Source organism: Zeus faber (assembly GCF_960531495.2).
Source record: "Zeus faber genome assembly, chromosome: 7".
Lineage (NCBI taxonomy): Eukaryota > Metazoa > Chordata > Actinopteri > Zeiformes > Zeidae > Zeus > Zeus faber.
Window position 1 is genome coordinate 32,680,192 of NC_137203.1, and position 17,984 is coordinate 32,698,175.

The 17,984-nt window shown below is 39.3% G+C and overlaps 1 protein-coding gene across 1 annotated transcript in view; it reads right to left on the reverse strand.

Moving 5' to 3' along the window:
• Positions 1 to 1,844: 1,844 nt before the first annotated feature.
• Positions 1,845 to 17,984, reverse strand: part of pdzd2 (PDZ domain containing 2) — a gene marked incomplete at its 5' end in the record, with an annotated part of 98,858 nt that continues 82,718 nt past the window's right edge. Inside the window, 9 exons of the mRNA XM_080004032.1 lie at positions 1,845 to 2,261; positions 3,066 to 3,200; positions 4,047 to 4,320; positions 4,946 to 5,047; positions 5,878 to 5,995; positions 6,486 to 9,282; positions 12,399 to 12,543; positions 13,040 to 13,965; positions 17,706 to 17,871. Of these exons, the coding sequence (XP_079860158.1) occupies positions 2,095 to 2,261; positions 3,066 to 3,200; positions 4,047 to 4,320; positions 4,946 to 5,047; positions 5,878 to 5,995; positions 6,486 to 9,282; positions 12,399 to 12,543; positions 13,040 to 13,965; positions 17,706 to 17,871 (4,830 nt within the window). The 3' untranslated portion in view covers positions 1,845 to 2,094. The remainder of the gene's footprint in view (positions 2,262 to 3,065; positions 3,201 to 4,046; positions 4,321 to 4,945; positions 5,048 to 5,877; positions 5,996 to 6,485; positions 9,283 to 12,398; positions 12,544 to 13,039; positions 13,966 to 17,705; positions 17,872 to 17,984) is intronic.

The following is a 17,984-nucleotide window of genomic DNA, read 5'->3' on the forward strand; positions in this document are numbered from 1 at the left end:
AGTAAAGTATACTGAATACATTAAAACATGCGCGCAAGTACAATTTCAACGAAAGCATGGCCTAAATGTAGTATTATTTGAAATGAATTTCTGACAAAGATGAAAAGGCAGGTCACGGTCATTGCCGTTATTTAAAAATTAATTGATTGAAGTTTAAACAAATGTATAATAGCTACCGGCACAACCATGTACAGGCGGAGAATAAAAGGTGTTGTAATGTTGGGGTGGTGTGAGAAACACATTTAATTTGAGAGAGGTTGTAGCTGTAAAATTTTCTTGACTTTCTTGGAAAAATACCGGCATTTACTGAGGCCAACGGGAATTACAATAATGTCAGCGAAGCCAGATTTCTCCATTGTGATTAAAAACTAAAAAAAAACAGATCAGTGATCTTTTCTTTTCATTTTCATGTTGAGTTATAATCAGAGGTGAAGGTTCAGAAAAGAAATGTCCTCTTTTGCGTTAGGGCCTTAGTCCATTTTTCTTGTTTTTCATGTTAATCACTGGTCTAGAAAAATAGTTAAGTCCAGGGATGTCTTTAAAGTAATAATAAAGTGAACAGCCAAACTACTTATTTTCCACATTTTTCCTTTTTTTATATAATGTTCTATGGAGTGTTTTAACAGATTTATTTGTCTTTCTTTCTTTCTTTTTATCGTATTGAGCCAAATTTTCAGTCTAATAGGCATTCATGTGTGAATAGGGCTCTGCGAGTTTGACAAAGTCAAATGTCACAATATTATTCTGATGAAGACCTTGATATTTATCAATTGACAATATTTTGGGGATAACTTAGTGCTTTCATAAGATATTTGTAGCCCAGCAAAATATTTGAGAAAGGTACAGTAGAGCCATTGATTACAACAACTAGAATGGTCTAAAGGTTCGGAAAATGTTATTATTTTATACTGGTCTTTACTAAGCCTTTACGACCATGAAAGGAAAACATTTAACAGTATCACAATAGTACAATATCCGAACTCCCAGACAATATGTAGTCAATATCGCTATTCTCCAGACACATTTGTCAACCACAGAATAAGGTGTGAAAGAATAGATTCCATATCTTGTTTCTCTCTGATGGTGTACAAAAGTCAGGTTGGATGAAAAAACAATGACACGAAAGATTAAAAAAAGGAATTTAACCAGAAAGTTATGCAGAGATGTTTCTTTGGGTTAATGACGTGGTTTATCGGTATCTCTAAAACTCATGGTTTGCGGTTAACCTTAGCTTTGAGTTATCATGTGTGTGTCAACTATAAATAGTTACTTAAAAATAGCTTTGCGGTTTTGAAGGAGCAAAAAAGAAATGTACAAATCCAACCTTAAAGGAATCATAAGTTAGTGCACACACATAGAAGCTAATAGCTGTAGTAAGACATAGATATCCCTCCTAACAAGTTCAAATCCAAACCATCTTCCCAGCAGTCTTTGCAATATTATGCATATTCACTCATTCACAATTTACAAAAGGAGTAACTGCTGATGTCAAGATCGTCAGTTTGAAAACAAAACAATTTACACACACACACACACACACACACACACACACACACACACACACACACACACACACACACACACACACACACACACACACACACACACACACACATATATATATATATAATAATATATATACATACACACACATACATGAACACACACACACATATATATATATATATACACATTATATATATATATATACACATTATATATATATATATACACACCCACACACATATATACACATATACATATATATGCACACATATATATGTATATACACATATATACACACACACGCGCACACACACACGCACACACACAAATATATATATATATATATATATATATATATATATATACTGTATATAGCCTAGGCTACAGTTTGGGTTACGTATACCCGTAAGTCCCTTCTGAGTTGGAAAAAAAAATATATATATATATATATATATCCAAATTTAAGGTTGACTCCATGGGATTTAGAGATTTAAAAATGGACCAGTCTTCACCAGTGAAAGCGTTCTTTGACCCGTCTTTGACGTTAGACTTTGGAATTGAGTAGGCTTTTTCCTAGATGGTGTGCTGTCAGACGGACGTCCTCGGTTTACGAATGAGGAGGTGGACGGGCCCGTCGCTGGTGGCCTTGATGATGTTCCAGGCGTCATAGTGCATGAGGCCCACCAGGGAGTGGCCGTTGATGGCCAAGACCTCGTCACCAACTTCCATGACCCTCGACAGCTCCGCAGCTCCCCCTGTGGTGGAAAGAAAATTGTTATTGCTACAAAATATGAATACATAATATGTATTCATATTTTGTAGAAATTACAATTTTTTCATCCCCGAGATGGATGACCATACATGATATTTAATATAATAATAATAAAAAATATATATTATATTAAATATCATGTATGGTCATCCATCTCGAAGGAATGGTCTTGATCTGTTCATGGTCCTGGTCATTGTGGCCTTCACCACAGGTTGGACAAAAACAATTTTGAACCAAGAAACCCACATATTTTAAAATGTAAAAATATGACCATTTGCAGAGAAAGAATAAGCGATGCAAAAGAATAAGTGATGCATCTTTCAGAATAAAACTGAAAACAAAATATTGGGTTTATAACAGTGAAATATTTCAAAGAAACCAGAGGTGGTAAGTAACAAAGTACAAGTGCTATTTTATTTTCAAGTAAATTTAGTTTCAGTTTTGCAATTTCTATATTTATTTTTTATTTTAAATCTAATAATAGATGTTCTATTAACATTTAAATTGTTTTTAATGGCATTTTCACAATAAATAAGCCACTATAGTTTCCGATTCCTTTGCACCGAGCCAGTTGGTGCAGAGAAAGACCCTAAGCGCATTTATATGAAATGCAAAATTAAAACATGGGACACAATGAAATAGTCAATGCTCTCTCTCTCCACAGGAAATGAAGGATTTGGGCAGTGGTGAGTAGTGATTCCAAGTATAAGGTTTGCCTCTCAAGTTATCACAAGGATTATATTTGAATAACCCTGCTGGGAATAGGAAAACACAAAAACAAAATCACCTTTAAAGATACGTTTGACGTTCAAGGGCCTGTCCCCATGGGAAGAGGCTCGGCCCCCCTCTAGACTGAAGCCAAGGCCGGCAGAAGTCTTGTGAAGTTCCACCTTTAGGGCCCCATCGGGACCTACCTCCACCACTGAGAGCCAAACACAAAATAATTAAGGTAATCTTGACTATTGTTGGACGAGTGTGTAAGAGGTTTGCCATGGCTTTGCCTGACTAATTTGAGAAAGGTTACTCCTAAATGAAATACAAATAACAATTCTGCAGGTACTTCACTCCCCCAGAGGAAAGGAACATGTCCAGCAACAATGGTAGAATATAGAGTGGTTCAATAAAACCCAATATATTTTGGCTGTAATAGCCTTCATCAGGGTTGCAAAAAAAATAATAATGAGGGGCATTTCATTTAAAACAGGGGTCTTCAACCTTTTTCAGCCCAAGGTCCCCTTGGTGGATCGAGAAACAGAATAGGGATCCCCTAGATCTTAAATAAAAATTTGTGTTGCATTTTAAGCCTGACCTATAATAACATTTATAATGCCTTATTAACTTATTTATATACATGGCTGATCACTGAAATAAAAAACAGCACTTTTCTAGTGTTAATGGTTGGAGTTTACTCAAATGTTTTTTAAAGTATTTTTAAAATTTTCACACAAAAAAAGAAAAAAATAATAATAATAAATTGGTTGACCCGCTGCAGTACCTCCACAGACCCCTGGTTGAAGACCATCGACATATCCTCTCACTAAGCATTGTCCTTCCTAACCGATGTAAGATGAGATTTTTCTTTTTTTTTGGATTGTTTATCTCTATTTAAAAAGTAAATATTTCCTTCCAGAATATAAACTCAAGATTAATAACGAGAGAATAACAAGAAACAATATAAAATCATTCAGATGCTTTTTAGTAAATCAAAGCCTCACTGTAGGTGAACTAAAATATTTCTGCATAATGGCACATTTGGCGTGGCTCTTACCTGTGCCAGCTTCTACGGACTTCTCCTTGGTGGACAGAGATGGTCGCCCTGGCTGGCCTAAAACATCATGTCGAGGCGAAGCATTGTGGTTGCTCTCTTGGCCCCTATGGATAACTACCAAGGCCTGGGTGGACAGCCTGGCCTGGTGGAGAGAGGACAATGCTTCTCCATGGGTGGTACCTTCCAGACCGGTGCCATTTATGGACAGGATATTGTCCCCCCTGTGAATTGTGCCTTCGAGGCTAGCCACGCCTTTGGTGAACACACGATGAACCTGCCAAACAGTGGAAGATCATCAGTTGAATATAACATTTTCATGTGTTACAAGCATGAAAATGTTATGCTTTATGTTATACTATAATGGCCTAAATTGTTATACCAGAACCTTATATTCGATAATTTTCTGCTCCCTTTGTTTATGCAGGCTAGAGAGAATATTGGCATACATTGCGAAGACTAAGTCAACATATTTAAGCTAAGAAAGAAAGCACCTTTTAGGGCCCATGCGGAAAAGAGAAACCAATAAATGTGAAATTCCAACAAGGAATGATTTCTTGTAATGATAGTCAATGTGGGGAAATCGTGCCACTTGTATTCTAGTATTTCCCTCCCATCCTCTGTTCTTGCGAAAATAAGTGCCCGCAGGTGACTAGTGAAAATAAACGGCATAATCTTACCTAGTGTACAAGCCCATTAAATGCCAATATTGTAACAGTATACAATAACCAAAATGATTAATCCACAGTGATACATTGCTCAGACAAATTTAGGCAAAAACAAAACTGCTTGCTTGACTGTAATCAAGTCAACACAAACTATCCCTATGGTTGAGCGTTTGATGGAATTAATTCTCCGAGACTTGGAGTCTCTAGCACTTCTACCTATAATGCCTTACTCACCGTTATAGACTTTTGCTCGAGGTCGACTCCACCAGCGATACTGAAACCTAGCCCTGAGCCCTCTTCTTTGACAAGGACAACAAAGTGAGTATCATCCTTAACCTGCAGAGAGTTCACATGTGGGTCAAACTTAATACCTTTGAAAAGTAAAAAAATAAAAAAATGCAAATACTGTAAAAATTTGTTTTTCAACTTTTTGCTGAGCAAGATTTTTGTATAAAAATAATTTAAGGTCTGTCCAAAATATAAACCTCTCCAAAATATAGGCTGGGTTACTGTATATAGTATAATTGAAGCAAATACAAGCATGGGCTAATATTCGAAGTAAGCAGAAATGCTCATATTTTGAAAAAGGGGAACATTAGCATTGGAAACTGTAGCGGGTAATTGCACAACAGTAACAGTTGTCAGCAGAAGCAGTAAAACCACCTATGGTTCATGGAGAAATGTTTACTGAAACTTTTGAAATGTAAAGACTAGAATTAAGCACCCACTGAAGACTCAAAACTCAATGCTATTTTATAATGAATGAATAATTTAAAATGTTTACATTTGTTGAGGTTCCAATTGAACAGTAATTTTGAGGAACATACTAGCGCAATTGATACATTTTGATAACCAATCATTTTGGTTCTGCTAGCATTCAATTCTTCTGAAATTACATTACTTCATTAACATGTGCTTTTGTCCAAAGCGACTTACAATAAGTGCATGTTGTGGTAGCCAAACCCACTGTATATCACACAGTGACAGCCAGCTATATAAATAATTTGATTAGTTTAGTTAGATATACTGTATTTATATTTTAAAGAGGCTAGTTAAAGGGAGATAGAGATCCAAGGGGCAATATGTGTTACAAGGTGAAAGTGCATATTCTTCATGGTGACAGTTGGTGACACCATGAGATGCAGGTGATAACAGAATGGGATTACCTCAGATAAAGCCTTTGCCTCTTGGAGCAGGGACAACACGTCAGATTTACTCTTTACGGAGGACAGCACTGCTTGTAGCCTGCTCTGTTCCACAGGAGAACTAGCCAGCTCCTTCAAACTGCGGAGGGCAACAAAACAATAAAACAAAAAAAAGCTTGAGAATTTCTACTTCACATGGTTTGTCATTTGATCCTGAAATAAATACCTAAGATGTGTAAAAAAATGTATTTTTTACTTAAAATCATAATATTATTGCTTCTTAAATAAATGCCTACAGGAAGATGTGTTAAAAAAGGCTTTTTATTTAAAATCATTATGTGACTGCTTCTGAAATAAATACCTACGATGTGTTAAAGGGAATTTTATTTAAAATCACAATATTATTGATTGTGAAATAAATACCTATGATTTGTTTAAAGGCTTTTTTACTTAAAATCATAATATTATTGCTTCTGAAACCTAGGATGTGTTAAAATCATATCATGAAATCATATCAATCAAATCATAAAATGATTGATGGTGAAATAAGTTATTCTGAGAATTGCATTACTCAATAAATGGTCAACACCAAATTCAACATCTCAGTTGAAACTTTAATTTTCTCTCACCTGATGGACCAGCCACTGGCAGCTGGTTGGGGCCCAAAGGACGCTGGACTTTCCTGAGTAGAGAATTCACTTGTCATTGAATCAGTCTGGTCTGCCACAACAGTTCGGTGAGATCCCTCAGTTGAGAACACTTCAGTGGCCTTGATAGGTGGTATCCCTGGGTCCGTTTCAAGTGGGACTGTGCCCTGATCACTGATAAAGTCATCTGTGCATAGCTTGTCTAGTTCAGGCATGCTGAGTGCCCTGAGCTCCCGTATCCTGGTGCGGGAAAGGTTGGAATGCCCCCTTGCATGCTTGCTTCTTAAGATGGGTGGGGTTGCTGGGCTCACACCATGTGAAGCTTTTGGAACTATGCACACAGTTTTGTCTGGGGAAACAGTGCTGCAGTCTACAGGAGGCTGGTCAAAGTTTATCAGTGTAAGGCTTGAAGGAGACTTGCCAAGAGATGGGGAAGGAGATGAGGCAGAGTTGAGATGCTCGATAGAAGAGGTTTTCAGCGCACGGTCATCTATAGAGCTGACTAATCCCATATAATCGGACAACCTCTGGTTAAGTGCGTGTCTGCAAGTCACAGCGTAGGATTGAATGTCGATGCATTTGACCACAGGCTTTTCAAGACTGGCCAAGTTCTCAAAAGACTTTATCTTTTGTCGGACAGAAAAGGGGTTGGGGTCCCCGGGAATGATAGTACCTGTGGAGAAACTGCGCCTTTCCATTGCCTTTAAATACAGTTTAGATCGGCTGGACTTAAGACTTTCGCCAGGCTCTGTTGTGTTTGAGAATTTGGGGCTATTGCTTGGGATTAAATGCATCTCGTTTGCAGAACTCTGACTAACCACGCCATTTTCTTTTTCAACTTTAAGGATGGAATAGGAGGGTAAGACCATAGAAGCTGTACTTGTGTCAGTGGTTGCATTAATTTTATCCTGCAGAACTGTCCTTTGAGTTGGGTTACAATCCTTTATAGCCATAGGTTCTTTACGAACCATTACAGGTGTGGATAATGACGAGGATGACAGTCGAACCTCTATAAATGTCCTCTGCGTTGCAGGAATCTCAAGTTGACTACATGGTTTGGCAAGTACTGGAGACTCCTGCAGCCTTTGACTCTCCTTTGACTTGTTGGCCGATGGTGCCACCTCTAATGTGGAACCTCCATGAGAAAACCGCGTTCCATCCGCAACACTGGATTTTGTTTTATCTTGCCACCGGTCACTTAATTTGGGTGAAGCTGGAGTGCCATTTGTCTCAGGTTGTTTAGTGTTTTTTAATCTACTTGTCATGTCATCTTTCTTGGGTTGTAGACTGGGTGATTGGACAGGGGAATTGTTGGCCTTTCGCAGAATAAGACTTTCTGCTGGTGGGTTTCTGCTGATGGGTTTCAAATGAAGCTGCTCCTTTGGCTTCATTTTACTTTTAATGCTCAGGCCTTTTAATTTGGGTGCACTAGTGTTTGGTCTATTTTGAGTTTTGTCCTGGAGTTTGAACTTGTTGTTCAAAACAGGAGAGCCTGGGATATTGAGCAATTTTGGGCCCTGTGCTCTAAGTGAGGAACTAGTTGGAGGTTTTGACATTGTTTTGAAATTGTGCAAAATCTGGCCCTTTTCTCTGTCCTTGTCCTTTATTGTAATAGATGCTGACACTTTCGTGCTTAACATTGCATTGCTTGAGCTGAGGGTCCTTGAATCTACTGGCACCGAGTGGTGTGGTCTTTGTGTATCAGACTGCCTCAATGAAGTTGAGGCATTTTCTGGCAACTTAGCTATTATTCCCTGATTTGACACAGTGACTTGCTGGGTATCCAGTGTAAGGGAGGGACACATGCGAGCTGTTTGATTGTCTGTGACATTCACAGATTCCTCAACTTTGCAACATGACCAAATGGCCTCATTTATGTGGCACTCTGTAGAAGGCACACAAACTGAATCCTTGAAATACTTGCACTGCTCTTGGCAGAGGGAGCGTTTGAATTCCATAGTTGAAGGGGCCGATGAGGACTGAGAGATCTTCAGATGATCTGTTGAAATGTCAGGTTTGTCTTTGCTTGCCAGAGAGACAACGGCAGGGCCCTGTGTTAAACCGAGAGCATGATCAACCGCCATGTTTTGGTCATAGGTCAAAACAGGATGCTGACAAGACAGCCATCCATCTGTTAATTCACTGATCTGGGCACCAGGTGGCTGAGCTTTTCCATAACAAATTTCCACATCTTCCTCTTCAGAGTCCAGCTCTCTGTGATCACAACCATGACCACTGGCCGTCAAATTCAGAGACTGACTATTGTCAGTGGTAGAGTCACTTTCCGATTCACTATCCTCCACCATATTGTACATGTGCTGAGTGCCAGGATCAGCACCCACTCTATTTGAATCCTTAGAAAGAACAGAACTGTCATCTGTGAGATGACCAATGTTTCTGGAGTAGCTGTTTAAGAAAGTTTTACCCAAATGCTTGAGGCAACCTTGATTGCTTCCTGCTTCTAAGGTGGAAAAATGACTGGACTGGTGGACCTCATCCTCAGCTTGGGTTACACTAACTGGCGTGGGGCAGTAAGGTACAGTGTCATCAGCGCTGCCTAGCTCAGCAATAAAAACATCTATATTGGTAACTGGTATTTCAGAGTCATGCTCTGTGTGTGCACTGCAGCTAGAGTTGGTCTCCAGCGGGGCACTCCCCACTATTGCAATTGAGGTTTTTGCTTCATCAGATGCCCGCTGAGGAACTCGAGGTGTGTCATCTTTGATGGTTCCATCACAGCTTCCCGACGACATGATCAAACTGGAAAGTCGATTCACAGCTGGACAGAGAAATTTTAAAAGACATTTCAGGATATGTTCTTTGCTCATGTTCTGAGAGTGATCATTTTTATTATTCAGATTAGACCTAACTTGCCCTTTGTGTATGTCGTTCTAAAAGCTAAGCTATTTTACATACCAGTAAACTAACAGTAACTAACAGTCATGTCACAGGTATATTCATAACAATACTCAACATGAGAAACATTTTCTCAATACAATGACTATTACAAACATAAATCCCGACAATAATGTTAAAGTAACGATTTATAGAATGAAAGTTCTTGCATGAATTACATTACATTCGCAAATGCATGTGAAGAAATACATGGTTGATTTGGCAAGATGGTGGCATGCGATCCGCAGCTCAGATCAGAGCGATCTTTTTTCCAAACAAAGTGTGTTTTTATTGTATATTTATTTATTTTACCCTATTTTTTAATTGAACGAAACAAAAAAAGCTCCCTGTCTAACCGTACCATAACAGGGACACTTTCTCTGTCTCTGTCACTAACATCCCTAATTTGTGTTCTGGCTTAATTATGTGTTGTCACATTTGCAAAATCATTATAAATAAATATAAAGATGGGTGTTTTGTGCAAGTTACATTTAATGAAATGCCTAACTTGGAAAACCCATGGATAATTGCAGAGAATCACAGTTATACAAAGTCAGGAAAAAAGAAGAAATCGTCTATCAAAACAGACTATCATTAACCTTTCAACTAGTCAAATTATTGGTATCAGCCCTAACCAATGTTAAAACCATAATTAAAACCTGAATCCTTGTAACTAGTAACTGAGTAACAAATCTGATGCTTGGGCATCTGATAAGGAGGTCCCCTGGGTACCTCCCTTTGGAGGGCTAACAGGCATAGCAAATTGGGGAGAGACCCCAGGGCAGACACAGGATTTGATGGAGGGATTATATTTCCTCACTGGCCTAGGAATGCCTGAGGATTCTCCAAACTGAAGAAAAAGACCTGGAAGACCTGAAGATGTGGCTGCGGAAAGCAGAGCTGCCCCAGAGCTCCCATTCCACAGGGGGTCTGGGGCAGCTCTGCTTTCCCCGTTGTCACCCTGACCCTAACCTGGATAAGTGGTTTCAAAGATGGATGGATGGCTGGGTGGATGGATGGAAGGATCAACTCGCTAATATGTCTCCAAATTAAATTGAATAAAACTGAAAAGAATTTTTTTAACAATTTTTACTAAAGTTTTTTAGTAAGACCATGAAAGGTATGTTATGTCTGAATGCAGTCCATAAGTATTCAAACAAGAAAAAAAAAAAACCAACAGACCACATAACAAACCCCCCCCCCCACACACACACACACACACACACACACACACACACATTTGCAAAGTTTATATTCTCCAAAAGGTAAGCTACTTGTAATTGCTGGGAGTGCTCTCAGCTGTCACCTGAGGAGTTATTTTTTACGTTTTGAATTGAGAGGTACTGTAGGTGGTGACGTTTGGTGTTGGTTATGCAGTTTCTATCTTATGAAGGATTTGACCTCATAAAATGACATCCCTGGGTGTTGATCCCTTCTGGAACAGCAGTACCTTCTCCTCAATCGTGGTAACCTACAAAGAACACTCTACAGCAATGTCCATCTACGCTGGCAATATGCTCCAAAGGTTTTAGGCTATTCTACAAAGCTGCCCAAAATGTCAAACTAAACAAAAGAAAGAGGATGTGAAAGGAGGAATCGAACTCGGTAATCTACTATTGACTACTAAAGGTAAAAAGGAGTAACATAGTCACCATAGATACAAAGCCAGCTGCTTGCAGTTCCCTTTTGGAAGGTGAAGGGTACTGCCAGCAAGGGAAGTGCGATCCTACTTCTTAGGGTAGCGGTGGAGGGAAAGACATACTGGTCTATTTAACAAATGCCTAGCAAAGGCAGATATTGTCTTATCACATGTGCAGGAACAGCTGACACCTTAATTTCGCTATCTCTGTACTGGACACACAAGGATGAAATGTGTATGAAAGGATGGAATTGGTATGACCCTATCATCTGAATCTGGGTAAGATAGACAAAAGCCAATTCCTCTCCCAAAAAACTGCGGAACTGGTGTTCTGGAGTGTGTCTTTAACCTGTACTTGTGGCAAATGTGATTCTAATTTATGAGTTTATTTTTTAGATTTGCCATAGACAGTCTATGGAAAAATAATCTTATCTTATTGGCTTCAATGAGAAAAAGCACTTCTTTCATCACAATAGCAGATGATACACTTTTCCATCTTTCTTAAACTTCTTGATATTTTAGTAAATTTGTACAGATTATTTAAAAAAGGGCCTGAATATACGGTATATATTAACCTCTATATAAGTTACACTTTTTGGTTAAAAAATAATTTCTGGAACAACCAAACATATTTGTACATCTGTACAAAATATGTTTTAAGTATGTAAAGATATAGAAATGCCTTACAGAAAGGTGGAAAAGTGGATTTTCAAACCAAATCTCACTTAAAAGGGGCTTTTGGCAACCTTATAGCAGTAAATGATAAAGTAAACATTTTAAAGTTTGACTATGCAACAGTGAAATATGACATGATTCCAGGGATAATTCAAATTGATTTATGCTGATACTTTCACATCTGCTATGGTTCCAAGAATTGATTATCTTTGGACCTGTTTTGAAGTTCCCCAACCAATAAATTTCAGATGATAGCCAATTAGGTACAGGTGTGGAAATAAATTGCCTTGCCTTAAAGGTCTGTTGATTTTATATCATGCCTCATTAATTTGTGCTAGCTGTCAACCTGTCAAATATAATACAATATATTTTACTACATCTAGGCACTGGACCTTGTCTTCTATAGGGTCAAATTAAGGCAGGGCAAAGCAAATCCTGGTAAAATATTTTATATCTAAAAATGAATGCAGCTAAAGAAAGCACTATTACCTGTAACGATCACACTCATTTAGACACTCAAGCACTATTGAGTTAAAAAACTTTTTCTAATCGTATTTAATCCAATGAATAGATTTCAAATACAAGTCTTTAAAAAAAAAAAAAAGATAACCTTTAGTTGAGTTTCTTTGACAGTGAAAACGGTTAGAAAAACACTTTATAAAAATAATTATTAAAGAATATCCTACCTGAAACTGGTCTCTTTATCTCCAGTGAGAGTGTTACAGGGAGGTTGTGCATAAGGTCACATATCTCCTGATAGCTCGAGGTGCAGACTTGTGTATTCCCAATGGAAACAATCTCATCTTCAACACCTATTTTGCCCATGGACTCCTGGAACAACGAAGGGTGTTAACAAAATGGGATTAGCAGAAATCATTGTCAGCAATCAATCACTGTGACATTAGCACCAGTAATAGTGCAAATGCAGCTTCCTTAAATCAGCTGCGCACCACAAATTCAAATGCACTACCGCAAATTACAAGTAAGGCCCCCACTTTATTGTCAGTTGCAGTAGTTACAGTCATGGCATTATGTGAGATTTAGGCGTATTGTGGATTGTATACAGAATTATTATAAAATTTCAAACTCTATTGCTCTAAAAGCTACTGTATATATATAGATATACAGTATATAGTATATGAACCAGACAAACTTTGATAACAGCGGGAGAATTGATAGAGGATAGATTTGTGTGAAAATAATTAACATCATGGGGAAGTAAACATCTAATATCTGGTGTATAACTTTAGGCTAGACATACATTGTGTCAATTGTGTCTGTTGGCGAGCATCCAAAATAAATCAGAGGAGTCAAAGACTGAACATACCCTTTCCGCAGCACCTCCTGGCTTTAACCCAGTGATGATCACCTTCAGGGGGGATGACTTGATCTCCAGGTCGAGGCCAAACGACTCCTCCTCGCTCCTCCTGAGGACCACCGTGTTGATGGTGCACACCCCTGCCAGCTCACTCACCTCTCCCTTCCGGCAATGTTGGGGCAGCAACAAACCTGGTGGCCTGGGTGGGGCTGCCCCAGGATCCAGGACACTGGACTGGGTTTGAACCGAGGTTGAGGCCACAGGAGGCTCCTCACCTTTGGGTATTGGCTGCTGGGTGTTACTGGGTGCCTCAATACTCATCATGCTTTTGACCCGTGTCACGGCTTTGTGCTCCAGCTTTGGCGAACGTTTGGACTCAAGCTGTCCGCCATCTCGGCTGATGTGGGCGTCTTTGACAGCCAGGTTAACAGAGCCAGCGCAGACACCGGCTGCTACGCCTGTCTCAGGGTCAAAAGGGCAGAATATAGGCATGGATCGAGACTCGGCACCGGAGTTTACCGCAAGGCTTTCCTCCGACTCCAAGGAGCTGTAGAAGGGACCCTCATTGCTCCGGTCTTTACTCACATTTCCCCCATCATGGTTGTCCTTGTCTACCTTGAGTGGCGACATGGCAATAACGATCCCAGAATCACTTTCGGGTAAGCGTGATGATGTCTGGACATTGCTGGAGGCAACAGTCTGGGAGTGTGTTGCTCTGCAAAATGGCATTGCGCTTCCTGTGTCATTAGGGTCCTCATCATCATCATCGCTGGGTTCATCTTCATAGCACATGACCTGTCGCTGGCGAAGGAGTGGACTCCTCACCGAGGTGGGGCTACTGCACACGCTCTGCTGGTGCGCCATGCCAACATGGTGGTTTGCTACAGCGGGGACCTTGCTTTCCAGGGCCTGATACACAAGGCCACTCTCCGCCCCTGTTCAAGAGGTATCATGGACATGCACCAAGACGGCAAAAAGGAGAGAGGACTTTGGTTAAAATTTATTTTAACAGTTCATTCAATTAATACCAAATCTCCTTCATTCAATTATTAATAGCCCAGACGAGGTAAGAATTCAATTTCACCAAAAGATGTAAAAACTGTGATATTTAAAAAGAATAATTATATGACTAATTTTATTCAGTCATTAATGAGAATTAAGGAGAGTGTCACAGCTTTGTTTAACAGTTTCATGTTTAGACTTATAACAAATTTGGGAGATGTAAATAGAAGCCCATCATTGTCTTAATTGACTTATTAGGCGGTTTTGATGTTCCGTAACCTAGTATAATTTCCGGATAAATGCCGGTACAGCTGTGAATGGAAGAATGTGTGAATGGAAGCAGTAACATTGCCGGGACAAGCAGTAAATTAGGGGTTGAGTCGAATCCGAATAAAGCACAAATATTGGGTTTTTAGGTTTTTTCAAGTTATGTGTTTTTGGGAGGAAAACATTTATTTGGAAAAAAAGCGAGTCCAATCTGTGGCACTCGGCTGCAAAGAGGAGAAACTGAAACACGTCCAGTCTCTACGGAAACAGGTCTTCATTTTTAAATGTCATAATTTTTTCTTATTCTAACAACTAACTTTGTAGTTGATGTGAGGCTCCTGTGCTGCTTCCTTCCCTCTCAAAACCAATTAGAGGTGGGGAGTAGCTCAGCAAAGCAAGCTGAAAGTAGTTAATCTAATTATCGTCAAACATATATGGACTGGGAATGAAAACTGGGACCGCCAGACCCCGGGCATGCCACAGTTACGCAATTAAGAAACAAAAATACCACAGAGCACCCTACTTTTGAACATTTTGTAAGAAATTAATGATAAATGTATTGTCATTAATAAAGTTAATTAAATAACACTTTGATACCCAGGGGGAAATGAAATTCTATACAGCATAAATTGACAGAAAAGACCCACTCCAAAAGAGAAAAAAAAAAAAACTTGACTGAAATAAAATATGTGACACACCACAGCAAAAGCCGCCATCTTGCACATTTCTAAAATGGCCAGGAGCAGACAAATAAGTTGAAAAAACCTTTCTTGAAGGAGTTTTTGACCGGATTTGTGTTCCTTTGTGGTTTTTTTTTATCTCTGTGTATTTTCAAAACCAAGTTTGATTTATAAATAGAAGAAAAATGTTAAACCGTGGAGTTAAATATTCCCGTTAGATTACATGGGGAAACGCAGTTCACTTACCGAGACGCTGAAAAGTGCTGAACAACACCGATCGATCGTTTCCTTTAAAGCGACCATCTAGGTGAAGATCATTCATGCATATTCCATGTGATGTAAAGTCACAATGTGAAACCGTTTTGATAGAATTCAACCTTTAAATCGTACTACTCTTACACACACGGAGCCACTGTTGTGAAATGGCGAAGAAGAAAAACCCTTCGCATCACGCACCTACGTCACTTCTGTAAACAGACGGTTAAAGCGCAGCACGGGGGTGTTTCGATCTCACTTGTCTGTGAAAACTTTCTTCTCCGTATCGTTATGGATTATGTGAAGCGGGTGGCGGAAGCTCTGAATCATATTTCGGACCTTAATCTGACCAGTGTGATAGATCCAAGTCAGTATTAGCAGCGCGTACTGGACCTAATTTTCCGCGATGATGGTCAGTTCTCCAACAGCAAACCGGAGAACGACAGCGCTGCTGAATCTGATATTACTCTGGACTTGGAGAGCATTTCAAACAGCAGATTTCAACCTTAATGTGACGATGAAACCAAATTTTTTCAAGTACCACTGGAATAGACCAACGATACGCCCGCTGTTGTTACAACGGAAGAAGTTGATGATGTGATAAAGTCCGTTGAGGATGGTGACAGATTTTCAGATTTCAGATTTTCTTACTGTTAAATAAAAGCTTATTTAAAAAAAAAAATAGTTGTGTGTTGTTGAGCTGTTCAAAGCTGTTCGTGATTGGCCCATTCAGCAGTATGTTATTTAGCCATGAGGCTTTGTTGTCCGCCAACCCCATTTGCATTCTGGGAGCTGGCTGGATCAACCTGGTGTGGGTAAAACTTTGGAGTCATTATCTCAGAAACACGGTTTGCCACACCCTTGTCATTAACAAGTCATGGTTTTAAAAATATTTGCTTGATTTGCACAAGTGACACCATGTTTGGAAGCTCTGATTCTCCACTTTCAAATGATGCGGTGGGTCACATATATGTACACATCTATAACCAGAAGTTAACAGGGAGCAGCACTTGTGTTTACTATCTGACTATCTTAACTTGTTAGCTAAATATGGGCAAGTGGCAGTATATTAAATAAGTATAGTGCATAGTTATTATACTTGATGATATACAATATATCATAATTTCGAAATGATGCTTAAAGCTCTCTGTGCAGCCTATGCTCTGCCATCCCTGTTGTCTTTTCCTCTGAGCACGATTCTGCCAGCATTTCAATGCTGCGGGTCCTCCTTTGGCCATCAGGTGTTGCAAAGGAGCAGGCTCACTAATGCAACTTTGCATGGGATCGAGGAACTTTTCACTGTAAGTTTGTGGAATTCCAAGTTCAATCGAGGCACTGGCCCGTTGAATTACACGGTTTATCGTATATACAGTACAGTGCCAATATCCAATCTAATGTGTCCTAGTTTGCCAGTAATGTTGATAAACAACTAGGTCTGGGTATTGCCTACAACCTCACAATACAATACGCATCACGGTACAGAGGGTATGATACAATACGTATCGCAATACACATTGATTTTGAATAATGACCATGTCCTCACGGAATTTACTGTTGTTCTAACAGCTGTTCTGTATTATTCTGTATAACAGCGATGGCAAAGCCTTAAGGATCCCACAATTTAAAACACTTAAACCGCTAAATTACCTGTTTAAACGTTAACCGACAATAAGAAATTTGATGGATTAATACTATCAGCTAAATAGTTTTTTCAAGTAATAAAAAAAAAAAGAAAAAAAAACTTTGTTGCATGGTGAAAGAAAAATAGGCTATACAATCTATTTCTCAAATACAACAATACAACTCATGGGGGCAACACGTGCAGCCTCCTTTTATTTCAGGCACGTAAGAGGACAGCTTACTGGGGGCCGATTGAGGTACTTTCCCCAAACATGGAAGTGCCGGCCAGCGTAAGCTAAGCTTTTTACAAATGAAACAGAGCAATGAAATGAAAATGCTATATTTATAATAAACTGTTTGAAATAAATTAATGGTGTGTGACTGGATTATATATTATTTAAAGTAATGGGATCGTTTTTACCCAACCTAATTGTGTGCATCCTCTTGTAAAAATATAAAACTGCAATTACTCTATACATTGAATGAATATGCCCATCCCTATTGTTGTCAACAAGTCGGAATACTGCCTCATCACAATATGTATTTTTTACATTCGTCCACTTTAAATAGTACATTTTAATTGTCTGATGACGGTTAATGATCGGTTAACGAGGGTCGGCTATTGGTCAGAAAAAAAAAATCTAAATTAGCATGCCTATTGTGCACGGCACCATAGGTGATATTTCTTTTTCAAAACCGCAGTCACAGCATTTGCTGCCGTATCAGCAGTACAGTAGCATCTGCATCAATGCACGCATCAGCAAGTCAAATCAAATTACGATATATATTGCCATATCAATATTTTGAGCACAGCCCTAGAAACAAAGTGAAACGGCTTCAATGGACTGTACCGTGCAGCTGGGCGGAGAAATCTTTTGTTGGCGCACTACAACTCTTGTTGTGTGGCGCATCATAATCACAGGAGCCCAGCGTAGCGGATTCAGAGAGGGATGAGTGACTGCTGACATCTTGGGAGAAGTACTGAGACAGTTCAGCCTCTGAGCTGAGGGAGCCCTGCTGCAAGGCGGAGGGGGGGACGGCAAAGGAAGGACAGTAGGACAAGATTCAGCCCAAGTTGCACAAAAACTTCAGTTTCAGTCCAGCAGGGGTTACGTGTATATTTGTATGTA